The sequence below is a fragment of the Silurus meridionalis genome, chromosome 7 (assembly GCF_014805685.1).
Source record: "Silurus meridionalis isolate SWU-2019-XX chromosome 7, ASM1480568v1, whole genome shotgun sequence".
In the NCBI taxonomy this organism is placed as follows: domain Eukaryota; kingdom Metazoa; phylum Chordata; class Actinopteri; order Siluriformes; family Siluridae; genus Silurus; species Silurus meridionalis.
The window spans coordinates 27,020,125-27,034,645 of NC_060890.1; the positions used below are offsets into that span (position 1 = coordinate 27,020,125).

Here is a 14,521-nt window from a genome sequence, read left to right on the forward strand (position 1 = left end):
AACATCATAGTCCATGGAGACTCCTGTCTGACCAAGTCCTTCAACCTGTCCATCACCACTGCAAACAGGAAAGGGCCCAGAGCCGATCCTTGATGTAGACCTACCTCCAATCTGAACCAGTCTGTCGTTCCTACTGCCATAGCTGCTCTCACTTCCTCCTTACTAATTCTATACACTTCCTGCTTCACATCTCCACATCATCCAAACTTCTCTCTCTCTCATTTTCCTCATTCATCAGCTGCTCAAAATACTCCCTCCACCTTCTCAACACACTCTCCTCACTAGTCAACACATTTCCATCTCCATCCTTTACTGCTCCAACTTGCAGCACATCCTTCCCAGCTGAGTTCCTCTGCTGGACAATCGCTACAAATCCTTTTCTCCTTCCTCAGTGTCCAACTTCTCCTACAGCTCCTCATATGCCTTTTCCTTGGCTTTCACCACATCCCTCTTTACTGCTGCTGCATCTCCTTTTTCTCCTGCCTACTTTTCACATTGTTTCAGTTTTGTGTCCGTGAAGTAATTTGTAAAAATAAATAAAAAAGGGAGGGAGTTTTACTGATTACCAAACTGCTGTTTCATGTCTCATGCTTTTTTCTCATTTATGCCCTTATATAGTTTTTTGCTAATCTCCCGACCAAAGTCTGTTTCATAGTTCTGAGTTTTGCCCTACAATTTAGATTTCTTGCCTGTTTTTATTAAATAAATAATCAATAATCTACCAGAGTTATCAACAGCAAATGGATCACCTTCAGACCCTACTGAGCTCAACCAGGCCAGTATATGTATAGAATTAATGTTCTACTACAGTCTAGATAAAGTAGCTCCCCTTAAAAATAGAGAGAAAATAATTAGCACTGTGGAGTAATAATCATACGCACACCTTAAAACAGGCCACTTGGAAATGAGAACATAAAGGGCATCAAACTAAATGTATAATATTTTAAACAGAATGGAAGTAGAGCCTCCTGAGTTACATAAGAGCTCTTAGTGCTGCTGAATCAACAGTGTGAGGAATCAGTAATCTGTTTTTTTTTCCTTGTGATTCCCTATTTTCTCCACCAGATGTCGCCATTTTGTCCTGTTGTCCCTCATTAGTTCCTATTGTTCCACCTGAGTCTTATCATCCATGTGTGTCTTTAAGTTTCGCTTTGTGTCAGTTCTATGCTTCAATCATTAATGTTATGTTTTTGATGGTGTCTGTTTTTCTGCAGCTCCAGCACTATTCGGAGTTGATGTGTGTAAGTTCTTGTTTTTGAGTTTAAAGTGATGGATAGCGATAGATGGATCTGGGGTTTTTGGTCATCTGAAGTTATTTCACTGTTCTTAGATAAATAACAATATAAATGAGGGAGGGTGTAATTTGTTTTACTCATGAATGTGTATTCAGTCAGCTCACGAGTCTGCAGTATGTTGGAGGATAGAGATGTAAGTGAGGATTAAAATGTGGCCCACTTCACTTTACAGCACTGTTTCAGATTGAGGGCATTAGTTTATACACTGCTTGCTTAAGGTCGCTGAAAAACAGCATCCCCCGGGATCAGTGCGAGGATCTGCTGAACAGGTTATAATACACAACTGAATTAGGAATGTTTGAGGATCCCACTGGAGGAGCAGAAACTGTATCTGTAGATCTACACTGACCTTCTCAGAATGCTGAAACCACACAATGAAAAATCCAAAAAGAATGAATGAATGAAACATCAAAGTTTTCACTTAAACTATTACAGTTATAATATTTACCACATAAATATAAAAAGTTGACAGAAATAAAAACATTATTCCTTGTAAACTTTCTAATGTCTTTATTCCAGAATGTGATTATGGTTACAGTAGAAGATCGTTATTTACTATCACACAAGTATGTCTAGGACTAATCTATTTATTAATGATAAAGTATAGTTATGAAGGAAAACTTTGTATGAAATAAACTCTATTCCAGCTACAGTCTATAATGTTTTTTTTTTTTGTAAGAAGCGTAAAGGAAATCTAATAATGATAATATTGACTCATTGTAACATGCTCCTAAACATCATTAGATCTGTGTTCTAAAAGATATAATTATGGGATGCATCTATGGATAGTTAAGAAAAATCTAAATGAAAGATTAAAGAAGAATAAAATCTGCTGTCACTCCACAGCGTCTGGTGTCTCCTTTAGAACCGAATCCGTTGACCAACATAATCAATGGCTGCAGTGATGCTGATGGAGACAAACAAAGAAATCATTAATGACGGCTTTTCTTTAAAACCAAATAAATTACTGAGGAACTGAAACACAACCGTACCTCTGAACCTCCAACCCACACTCACACAGATTCACCAAAACCTGCAGGTGTGAACGAGTGACAACAAACTGCAGAAAGAGAGAGAGAGAGAGAATATATATATATATACTTATTGTAATCATGGCAATTATTCAGGCAGTAAAACTGATATACTTCAGAAAATCAGCATTTTAAAACGTTTAATTTATCGTGTATCTGTTAAATCTTTCTATTTGATATGTGAAATATAAAATCAATAAGAAAAAAAACAGCATCATCTTCAACAAACTACCACATAAAGAAAAAGGTGATTAAAAGGAAGTACCGCCTCTTCATCCCAGTTGAAGATTGTTGTTCTAAAACGCTCAGCTACGACTTTGAGCTCGTACAGTCGAGTCGCTTCACATCTCTCACTCAGAGCTTGTGAACCTCCATCAGCAGTGCAGCGCTGAGCGATCTTCTGCATGGCCTTATCCATTATCTTCTGCTTCTACCAACATCAACACAGTAATTATTCTCCTGTACTGTCTAATAGGTGCAAATAACTAAACACACATCTCAGGTGTGTGTGTGTGTGTATGGTGAAGGTGTGTGTGTGTGGTGAAGGTGTGTGTAATAAAGGTGTGTGTGTGTGTGTGTGTGTGTGTGTGTGTGTGTGTGTGTGTGTGTGTGAAGGTGTGTGTGTGTGTGTGTGTGTGTGTGTGTGGTGAAGGTGTGTGTGTGTGTGTGTGTGTGTGTGTGTGTGTGTGTGTGAAAGTGTGTGTGTGTGTGTGTGAAAGTGTGTGTGTGTGTGTGTGTGTGTGTGTGTGTGTGGTGAAGTGTGTGTGTGTGTGTGTGGTGTGTGTGTGTGTGGTGAAGTGTGTGTGTGGTGAAGGTGTGTGTGTGTGGTGAAGGTGTGTGTGTGTGTGTGTGGTGAAGGTGTGTGTGTGTGTGGTGAAGGTGTGTGTGTGTGTGTGTGTGTGTGTGGTGAAGTGTGTGTGTGTGTGTGTGTGTGTGTGTGTGGTGAAGGTGTGTGTGTGTGTGTGTGTGTGTGTGTGTGTGTGTGTGTGTGTGTGTGTGTAAAGGTGTGTAGTTTAATGTAAACTGAATTTGAAATGAGGATTTGTGTGTGAGGATTTTGTGTGAGGATTTTGTGTGAGGATTTGTGTGTGAGGATTTTGTGAGGATTTGTGTGTGAGGATTTTGTGTGAGGATTTTGTGTGTGAGGATTTGTGTGTGAGGATTTTGTGTGTGAGGATTTGTGTGAGGAGGATTTGTGTGTGAGGATTTGTGTGAGGATTTGTGTGAGGAGGATTTTGTGTGTGAGGATTTGTGTGTGAGGATTTGTGTGTGAGGATTTGTGTGTGAGGATTTTGTGTGTGAGGATTTGTGTGTGAGGATTTTGTGCACTTACTCTCTTAAGCTCGTTCTGTTTCCTCTGGAGATCCGCTCTCCTCCTGATGTTCTGTTCATTTCTAATCCTGTTTTCTTGGATTAAAAGTGGAACATTTGCGCTTTCTACAGCATCGTTCACTTCAAAGTTGCGTGACTGGGATTTGTATTCCCTCCTAACGCGTTCAGAGGAACATCCCAGAAGTTCACTCAGGGGGAGGTGGAGAATCGCCTATAAAATATTTTGTAAATAAACAATAAAATGACAGTTTAATACTATTTACAGTGAATAACAAGACTTTTTTAATGTTTAATACACTTTTAAATACAACAACCACAAGAATTGCGGATGGACAAGATGATTCCATTTTGAGTCTGGTTCCTCTCACGGTTCCTTCCTACATTTACTTTTATATTTACTGTATATTGTTTATCTCATTTATACAACAGCAATGGAGGGTTAAGGGTCTCGCTCAGGGGCCAAGCAGTGGCAGCTTAGTAGTGGTGGGATCTGAACTCATGACCTTCTGATCAGAAATTCCAACATCTTAACTACTGAGCTACCACTTCCACTTCCTCATAGTATCTCAGTTTTTCTTACTATAATCACCACTGGCTTGTGTGTTTGTAACGTATTTATTTCTGTAAAACTGTTTTTGGGGAAAATGTTCACTGTTAAAAGCTCTACACAAATAAAATACAATTAAACTGATATGAATATAAACATGTTTTTCCCACGAAGGGAATAGTGGACCTGCATTAGTTCATTTCCTCTACTGACTAATATCTATTAATCATTCTATTATACATACCGCGTTTCCATAATGACAGGGTGTCTGACTCACTCCCAATTCTGTCCCGTTTTCTTGGACTTTCCTTTTCATGTATTTAAACTGGTCATCAAAAGTGCTGATCATTAGCTTTTTCTATTAAAAAAAGAGAAAAAGATTAGAATAACAATCTAAAATTAGACCGTCTCTAGGTTACGTATGTAAACCAAGTTCCTTGAGGAAACAAGACACTGTGTCGCCACGCTTTGGGAATGCGGGCGCGTTGTCCACGCTCTTAATCACTTGTGTAATCTGTCAAATGGAAGGCGCGGTGTGACCGGCAGGGTGAGTTCATGACCAGGAAGCTTTAAAATGCACATGGAGTGCCGGCATTACCGCAAGGGGATGCAGAGAGCAGATAGCCAGCAGAAACACAGTCTTAACTGTGAGATGACTCCATGAAGCCTCAGTCAGGGGCTCAAAGGAGGGCTTAGATATAGCCTCCAACACAATGGCCAGGTCACACCAAGGCACTCTAGGTCGCACAATGGGCCTCAGCTTCTGGGTGCCTCGGAGAAAACAAGTCAAAAGCAGGTCTCTGCCCAGTGATTGTCCCGCCACGGGTGAATGATATGCCGAAACAGCGGACATGTAGACTTTGACGGTGGACGGAGCCAACCCTTTTGCAACCTGTTCTTGCAATAACTCCCCGAGATGAAATAAAGAAGAAACCTTGAAAGGAACCAGACTCAAGAGGGAACCCATCCTCATCCGGGTTGCACCGAATGTCCATTTATTACAGATAAACAATGTTGCGGGGTACAGTGATGATGAACAGAAGCAAACTGCAGTCCTGAGTCAGTGTAGCAGACTGTAGAAGTTTTTTTTGTCTTAAACCTCAGAGGAATCTCCCATGGAGGCTGATCGAGGAGGGCTACCAGGTCTGCAAACCATTATCTGTCTGGCCAACCTTGGGCTACCAGGAGGAGACGGACTCCGGAACTCTCTCCAGAACTCCCGGAAGCAGCACAATGGGGGGAACGCGTACAGGCCACACCTGTGCCATGCCGTCCAGCCTTAGAGGGGCTGGGGGAATCAGGGAGAACCATAGGGGACAGTGCGATGTCTCTTAAGATGCAAACAGGTCCACCTGGGCTTGAATCCCAATCCTTGATCCCAAATTCGCTCCACCACATGAGGATGGAGCCGCCATTTCCCTGGGTATTAACCCCTGCCTTGACAGAGTGTTTGCTGCTTCATTTAACCGGCCCGGGATGTATGTTGCTCTCAGGAGGAGCTTCCCTGGAGCCCATCTGTCGTGCCAGCCTGTACAGGGGGTGTGAACTCAGACCCCGCTGGTGGTTGATGTATGAGACCACCGAGGTGTTGTCCGAATGGGTCAACACATGGTGACCTCTGAGTGCTTCAGAGCCAGAAGCAGGGCCAGCATCTTTAGGCAATTGATGTTCCATAGTAGAGTGGGCCCTTCCCATAGACCTCATATATACCCACTCATGACCGCTCCCCACCCCTTGAGGGACGCATTTGTCATAAGCATTACATGACAACCAGGCACTCACAACACAGGGCCTATAGATAGGAACCTGGAATTTCTCCAAACTTAGATCTACCGTGACAAACCAGTCCTCAGATCTGATCTAAGACATGACCATGGAGGGTCAGCATTTTGAACCTGTTTGTGGCTTGGGGGGTTGGTGCTGCACCCACCGAGCAGCCCAATGAAAGGGGCATGGGAGATACCACTGGAACGCCGCAGATTGTTTCTTCGCGTCCTGGAACCTTTTAACTACAAATTTACGGAATCAACAAATAAGCCGGGAGGCGAGAGGATTTCTGACATGGTGAGTGTTACATGCCTGCTTTTTTTTCTACTGCTCTCCCCCTCCCCACTTCTGTCTTCAGCTCTTTACTATCTATAGGTGGAGCCACCTGGTAATTGAAATGGAGGCCTGGAAAAAAAAGGACCAATGATGAGCAAGAGCCTGACTAGAGGAGGTGGAGCCTTCCATTCAAAAGCAGCTCCTGAAGTCCCCAGAGGGGGGGTGGAAAGAAAGAAGAAGAGAGAGAGTTGTTGCTAGTTGTCTCGGTTATACTAGCTCACCTGGTTTAGGAACAGGTAAGAATGTGCATGCATCTGCATTCCACCATGTAGGTTTTTCGATTGTTTAGACACCCTAGTTAGAGAGCAGGTGCCACCCACTGTATTTTCTGGTAGCATAGCCTAGCGTACTCAGCTAGTCTGTTGTTGTTTTTTAGTTAGGTTAAGCTTCCAAAATACAGCCCAGAGTGGACGTTATTCTTGTGTTCATTTTTTTGGCACTGTCCATGTTCTTTTGCCAGTGTGAGTCTAGTCTTCTTGACTCTGTAAAACACTCTTGGAAACTGTTTGTTACCTTACTGCACTTGACCAATAAAACAATAACTACTCTAAACTCTGGTCCTGCTTTTTATCTTAACAATCCATAACAACTAAATGGTTATTGTTCCCACACTCCCCTAGGCCTAGCCAAGGTGGGAACATAACAAGTGGGGGCTCATCCGGGATCTGTTTGGATAGAGTTGGTTATTGAATTTATGGTTTATCGTGTGTTCTGGTTGACTGGTCAATAGTCATGGCAACCTTTGATCTTCAGCTGTTTGTTGCTTCTCCAAGTCTGGATATTTTTGAGAAGTGTCGGAAGGATGACCTATTAGAACTAGCTGCTTACTATAGTGTACCAGTTTCTCGGATTCTGTTGAAAAAAAGAGATCAAGAGTAAGGTTCTTGCTAAGCTGTGTGAATTAGGGGTTCTAAAACTCTCACCAAATGTTGATACAACTGTGGCTAGTGGTGTGGAATCCAATGATGTTGATTCTGGGAATTTAGGTGCAGAGATGGTTGAGCCGACGGTTAAAGCTAGAGCTACCTTACCCCGCTTCGACCCATTTTATCTTTCTTTGTCTGCAGGATCAAGGGATGAGGCCCATGCCAAAGTGCGGATTGCACGTCTTCAATTGCATGCTCAAGAAAAGAACATGGACAGTGCCAAAGAAATGAACACAAGAAAAAGGTCTACTCTAGGCTGTATTTTGGAAGCTTAACCTAACTAACAAACAGCAACAGACTAGCTGACTACTCTAGGCTATGCTACTAGAAAATACAGTGGGTGGCACCTGCACTCTAACTAGGTTGTCTAAGCAATGGAAAAACCTACGTGGTGGAATGTAGGTGTGCTCACATTCTTACCTGTTCCTAAACCAGGTGAGCTAGTATAATCGAGACAACTATCATCAAATCGCACCATCTCTCTCTCTTCTTTTATTCCCCCCTTGGGGACTTCAGGAGCTGCTTTTAAACGGAAGGCTCCGCCTCCTCTAGTCAGGCTCTTGCATATCATTGGTCCTTTTTTTTCCAGGCCTCCATTTCAATTACCAGGTGGCTCCACCTATAGACAGTAAAGAGCTAAAGACAGAAGGAGGGAGGGGGAGAGCAGTAGAAAAAAAAACAGCAGACACCTAACAGTGAGCCTTAAATGCAAACGCAGAATCGACATTGCAATGCAGCTTGAGTTCCTAAAAGGGAAATGCTGAATCAAGTTTAAGATGACTCTGCTTCATCACAAGATCCTGTGGTTTAAATATTTTTCTATAACAGCACACATGGTGATTTCTTCTATAAAACACTAACACTCTTGGTGTGATGTAGCCAGTATGCAGTAAAAACATCAGCGAGAAACGCGTTCCTCCTTTTGTCGTGGAAGCAGGCATACGAGCTCTCATCTGGCGTACATGCTGCAACGGCATACACTGAAACACACACAGACTCGTGCTTATAAAGACACATCAACAACACATTTTTTTAAAATATTCTCTTATATTTTTAGAAAACTTTTAACCTTTGCTAAATCTCGGCAGCTCATCGAGCATTGATCCTGCATGGCACGCTTCCATGTAAATCACCATCTGCACACAAAAAAGAAAAAACATAGTGACATTAAAAACCCACGAAAACGAGCACCAGTAATACTTTCTAAGCAGCCGGGACTCATGAATCATTCTAAAACCTGGTTCAGAATCAGAAAGAGTTTTATTGCCAAGTATGTTTCGCAATAAAAAAAAAAAAATTTTTCTCAGTTGCTTTGGAGCATTTTTCTAATCAATCTCTAATATTTGTATACCAGTAAAATGCATTTCTCAAAACAATTTGTAAAAAACAGCACAATACATTGGATTGGACCAGGCAGTTCGTTCCTCAGCCAGTGCAACTTCACATTTATTCTCCAATCACATTCCATATGAGCGATCAGGCGAGAATCACCAATGTTATCATTCACCTCTCAGGCAAAGTCCTCAAGTGGGAGCTCCAGAGCAGTTGTTGTTTCAGCTACCCGGCTTTTTGCAAAGAGTTCAGGTGCAGGTTTGGTCGTCCCAGCAGCAAGCCACTTCCCCATCCTCTGTTCTTTACTGGGGGGGCGTCACCCAGCCTCTGTTTACTGCTGGGGGTGTTGCCCAGCCCCAGGTAATTAAACTCAGTATGATTAGAGTATATGTACCTCTGAAAATTGGCCTTTCCTGGACATCTCTTTCACTGTGTCAATGAGTTCATGAGCATAAAGCTGTAACAGACAATACAATCAACAGTAGCATTTTATTATTATTATTATTATTTTTATTATTATTATTATTATTGTTGTTGTTGTTGTTGTTGTTGTTATTATTATTATTATTATTATTATTATTATTATTATTATTATTGTTGTTGTTGTTGTTGTTGTTGTTGTTGTTGTTGTTGTTGTTATTATTATTAACCAAAAATAATCTGCACTAACTGTAGAATTGGGAAAATGAAAGATTCCGTGGCCTCCATGGTCTGATAAGTAGATGAAGATAGAATCATTTGCACGACTGAAACAGAATGTAAACAGATAATAAATGTCAGTGTGCTGCAATATTGTGGAGACATAATGATCCAGATTATTTTAATATTTACATTTCAATGTTAAGTCATGAAAACTATGCAAACTGCTCCTCTGATCTCATGCAGGAAAAATGGCTGGTTGTATAGATGATATTAAATGTAAGTCACTGTATAAGGGCCCATGCCATATACTGTAAATGTAAATGAATAATAGATGATTGATACCTTTTGATGACTTTTTTCCTGCCACTTTTCCTTATAGCTTGTGAATCTCCACGTAGAACAGCCAAGAAGTTTGCAGCAGATACGTGCTAGAAATACATTCAACAATTACATTATTTTTCTTATATACACTTTTTTTTTTTTACTCTGTTCCACAAATCGCATTACCTCTCCAGTGTAGTCTTTAGGAACACCACTGTAAACATCTGGACCTTTTGGTACATTGATGATGTTGCCAGGGAAAGGATTCCTGAAAAAAAACACATAATACAGACAAATGCAATGTGAGGATCAGCATCAGATATTTAATATACATTTTGTATTTTTTAAAGATGTGTTTTTTTGTAAGGAACATTTCTTTTTAGAATATTGCCTGTAAGAGTAGCAGAAACATGTTAGACATAAAAGTTTGAATTACTTTTTTTTTTCCTTTTTGTGTGATGTTGCACTTATGACACACCCTGTATAATTTGTAGAAAATTATTATTATTATTAATTACCCAGTCATTAGTGTTGCATAAGCCAGCATACTTTTAGTGTCGGTCTCAAGCCCAGATAAATGTGGAGAGTTTTGTTATGAAGGACATCAAGTGTAAAACGTGCCAAATCAAATATGCAGATCAGGAATCAGCTACAGGTATCGTTAGCCAACAGGGTACCGGTGGAAATTGGGCTACTGTTGGCTGAAGGAGGAGAAGAAGAGGAGGAAGACATCTACAGAGACAGCAGGGAAAGGAGAAGTGGAGGAGAGTGGAGGTTCGGGTTGGTACTTTAAATGTTGGTACTATGACGGGTAAAGGGAGAGAGGGAGCTGATATGATGGAGAGGAGAAAGGTAGAGATGTTGTGTGTTCAGGAGACAAAGTGGAAAGGGAGTAAGAGCAGGAACATTGGAGGTGTTTAAACTGTTCTATCATGGTGTGGATGGAAAGAGAAATGGTGTAGGGGGGATTCTGAAGGAAGAGTACAGTAAGAGTGTAGTGGAGGTGAAGTATACTTTAATCATGAAATGAATGTGCAGTAAATCAAAGTCACTTTCTGTGAACTGAAGCAAAACTGCAGATGAACCATCAGAATTTTAGTGTGTTGTTTAAAAGACAATTCATGTACATGTACATATGACAGCAGTTTGTATCTATATTTCATTTACCATATTTTCATAAACAAACATGCTGAGTCGTCAATCTTAGACTAGACAGTTCACTGAAATGTTGAAAAATTATTTAAAATTATTTGCTGATCTTAAAGACAAAAGTCTTAAATATTGCATTTTAAAATTTTTTACTTTTTCCACAAAATTCATCTGTGTAACTTTAACTTACTCATGGTTATAAGCGATGTCATCATACATCATCACCACAATCTGTTCATCCGGAATGCCGTTCTGGTGTAGGACTTGGTAAGCGTGACACACATCAGCCTGTAAGAGAACCGATGGAATAAGTCTTCAGACTGCACAGACTGAATCACGTGTCTCTGAACTCATGAACTATTAATAACCTTCTAGTAAATATATGGATTTAAAACATTTCAATGCGTCTGTACGGAACCCCAACCCACCAACAGTAAAATCTAAATACTGGATTGAATATTCCCACCTGGTGTCTGTAGTTTACCCAGTCTTTAGAACCTGCTGCCAGGAGAAACCACTGTTTCCTGTTGCTGGCCATGTCATCTACAGTGTTCCTACAGTTAGAAAAATATTCTCTCAACATGTTCTGAACTATAAACCATACAGAAATCTGATATAAGGCAGGATATGCAAAACATATATAATGCATACATTTATGTTTGAATTTCACAGATATAGAAATATATGTCAGATACCTGTACATAAATGCCACATATATTTCAAAATATTACAAAAATATCAATTTTTATATATGTAAGATATATTTTCCCAAATACACATATATACAGTGAGGAAAATAAGTATTTGAACACGCTGCTATTTTGCAAGTTCTCCCACTTAGAAATCATGGAGGGGTCTGAAATTGTCATCGTAGGTGCATGTCCACTGTGAGAGACATAATCTAAAAAAAAATCCAGAAATCACAATGTATGATTTTTAAACTATTTATTTGTATGATACAGCTGCAAATAAGTATTTGAACACCTGTCTATCAGCTAGAATTCTGACCCTCAAAGACCTGTTAGTCTGCCTTTAAAATGTCCCCCTCCACTACATTTATTATCCTAAATTAGATGCACCTGTTTGAGGTCGTTAGCTGCATAAAGACACCTGTCCACCCCATACAATCAGTAAGAATCCAACTACTAACATGGCCAAGACCAAAGAGCTGTCCAAAGACACTAGAGACAAAATTGTACACCTCCACAAGGCTGGAAAGGGCTACAGGAAATTGCCAAGCAGCTTGGTGAAAAAGGTCCACTGTTGGAGCAATCATTAGAAAATGGAAGAAGCTAAACATGACTGTCAATCTCCCTCGGACTGGGGCTCCATGCAAGATCTCACCTCGTGGGGTCTCAATGATCCTAAGGAAGGTGAGAAATCAGCCCAGAACTACACAGGAGGAGCTGGTCAATGACCTGAAAAGAGCTGGGACCACCGTTTCCAAGGTTACTGTTGGTAATACACTAAGGCGTCATGGTTTGAAATCATGCATGGCACGGAAGGTTCCCCTGCTTAAACCAGCACATGTCCAGGCATGTCTTAAGTTTGCCAATGACCATTTGGATGATCCAGAGGAGTCATGGGAGAAAGTCATGTGGTCAGATGAGACCAAAATAGAACTTTTGGGTCATAATTCCACTAAACGTGTTTGGAGGAAGAAGAATGATGAGTACCATCCAAGAACACCATCCCTACTGTGAAGCATGGGGGTGGTAGCATCATGTTTTGGGGTGTTTTTCTGCACATGGGACAGGGCGACTGCACTGTATTAAGGAGAGGATGACCGGGGCCATGTATTGCGAGATTTTGGGGAACAACCTCCTTCCCTCAGTTAGAGCATTGAAGATGGGTCGAGGCTGGGTCTTCCAACATGACAATGACCCGAAGCACACAGCCAGGATAACCAAGGAGTGGCTCTGTAAGAAGCATATCAAGGTTCTGGCGTGGCCTAGCCAGTCTCCAGACCTAAACCCAAAAGAGAATCTTTGGAGGGAGCTCAAACTCCGTGTTTCTCAGCGACAGGCCAGAAACCTGACTGATCTAGAGAAGATCTGTGTGGAGGAGTGGGCCAAAATCCCTCCTGCAGTGTGTGCAAACCTGGTGAAAAACTACAGGAAACGTTTGACCTCTGTAATTGCAAACAAAGGCTCCTGTACCAAATATTAACACTGACTTTCTCAGGTGTTCAAATACTTATTTGCAGCTGTATCATACAAATAAATAGTTACAAAATCATATATTGTGATTTCTGGATTTTTTTTTTAGATTATGTCTCTCACAGTGGACATGCACCTACGATGACAATTTCAGACCCCTCCATGATTTCTAAGTGAGAGAACTTGCAAAATAGCAGTGTGTTCAAATACTTATTTTCCTTACTGTATGACACATGTATGTTCATATATGGGTAAAGAATATTCGGGTAATATTAGCGAAATATTAGGGTTTTTTCCAGAGCTCTGCTTTTTGCAGTTTAATGACAAGCACAAAGAAGAGCCTGAATAATTCCATTCCCCTGCATTTACATTTTACATTCAGCAGATCTCTGAAATTAAACAGCAGAGATGTAACAACATGTGAATGGAATGGAATATTACACTATAAACATTATAAAAGACAATTCACAGCTGTAAACAGACCAGTACACTGCACAGGCAACTGATTGTAAATAGTAAACAGCTTTTATTCTTTTTTTTTAACAGATCTACTGAATCAGTTTTAAATATGGACATACAACTAAACTAAATAAAACTCTTTACTTCTAGGTTATTTATCTATTGAGACATTTTTATTCTTATGACAGTAATCTTTCTCTTTTAGTTTTCTTGTGAAGTATTATGAGAGATGTACTCACCTCCTTCTGCGAGTGCCTCTGCTATTCCGGATCCTAAACACACACCGAGGTGCTTTTTATTACCAGCTTTTTTACTTTCATTTTCTATTCATCTGAAGGTATAAAGAGGTTTATGAGGAAACGGTACAGGATTTTAACTTTCACTTTGAGAGAACAGAAAAATCTTCACAACATCATGAAAGTGGGCGTGGTTTTACTTTTTTGATTTAGACACTACTAAACCGCCAATAAATAACCTCATTTAAACAATACAAATTTTATATCATATAAAGAGGAAGGGAGGATATGATATGACTGAGATTATATAAATATGTAATAATTTTTTCATGGCGAAATACATGTCAGATTCAAAGCACGTATATTAATATAAATCATAAATCAAATAAATAATCAGTTAAAAATTCAAATAAAATTTTCAAATCAAATCAAATAAAATTTTATTTGTCACACACATACATACAGAGTACGACATGCAGTGAAGGAAATAGAATGGGGAGAAGGAATAAAAAAAAGAAAAAAGAAGGCAGATAAATAAGAGAATATACTATGTAAAATATAATATATAAAGATATATACAGTGGTACCTCGACATACGAGTGTAAACACACGAGTTTTTTGAGCTACGAGCGGTCACTCGGTCGATTTTTTGCTTTGTTACGCAAGCAAAAACTTGAGGTACGAGCTCGAGACGCCGCTGCAAGATGCGAATCAAAGCCAGAAAGCGGATATTGTGACGAAAATTAAGATAAGCAAAGAAGAAAAAGTAAAAATTTTTAAGTTTAGGGATACGTAGTGTACAGGAGTGATATTAAAAAACGAGTTTTCTCTCCGCCTCCGCTTATCGCCTCTAAAAAAGCGACCATGTGTGGTGTGGTATAAAGCGACTATGTGCAGTGTGGTGTGGTATAAAGTGACCGTGTGTGGTGTGGTGTGGTATAAAGGGGCGGTGTGGTGTTGTATAAAGTGACCGTGTGCGGTGTGGTGTG

The 14,521-nt window shown here is 40.2% G+C and overlaps 1 protein-coding gene across 1 annotated transcript; it reads right to left on the minus strand.

Annotated features, from left to right (window-relative positions):
• Positions 1-1,764: 1,764 nt before the first annotated feature.
• Positions 1,765-13,670, minus strand: LOC124388481 (legumain-like). Its single transcript, XM_046853146.1, has 14 exons — positions 13,536-13,670; positions 11,145-11,232; positions 10,869-10,966; positions 9,716-9,797; positions 9,551-9,636; positions 9,237-9,312; positions 8,961-9,023; positions 8,304-8,370; positions 8,096-8,214; positions 4,450-4,563; positions 3,660-3,869; positions 2,592-2,756; positions 2,288-2,355; positions 1,765-2,202 (listed from the first exon to the last, which is right to left on the minus strand). Exons 2-14 carry the CDS (start codon positions 11,214-11,216, stop codon positions 2,157-2,159), a joined length of 1,266 nt encoding a protein of 421 aa, XP_046709102.1. The 5' UTR covers positions 11,217-11,232; positions 13,536-13,670; the 3' UTR covers positions 1,765-2,156.
• Between the last annotated feature and the right edge of the window lie 851 nt (positions 13,671-14,521).

Excerpts from the sequence above, each read along its gene's own strand:
- LOC124388481 (XM_046853146.1), bottom strand. The coding sequence starts at position 11,216 with ATGGCCAGCAACAGGAAACAGTGGTTTCTCCTGGCAGCAGGTTCTAAA. Across the intron at positions 8,371-8,960 it reads GGAAAGGCCAATTTTCAGAG|ATGGTGATTTACATGGAAGC; the intron begins GTACATATACTC and ends TTTTGTGTGCAG. Across the intron at positions 2,757-3,659 it reads AACAGAACGAGCTTAAGAGA|AAGCAGAAGATAATGGATAA; the intron begins GTAAGTGCACAA and ends TGATGTTGGTAG.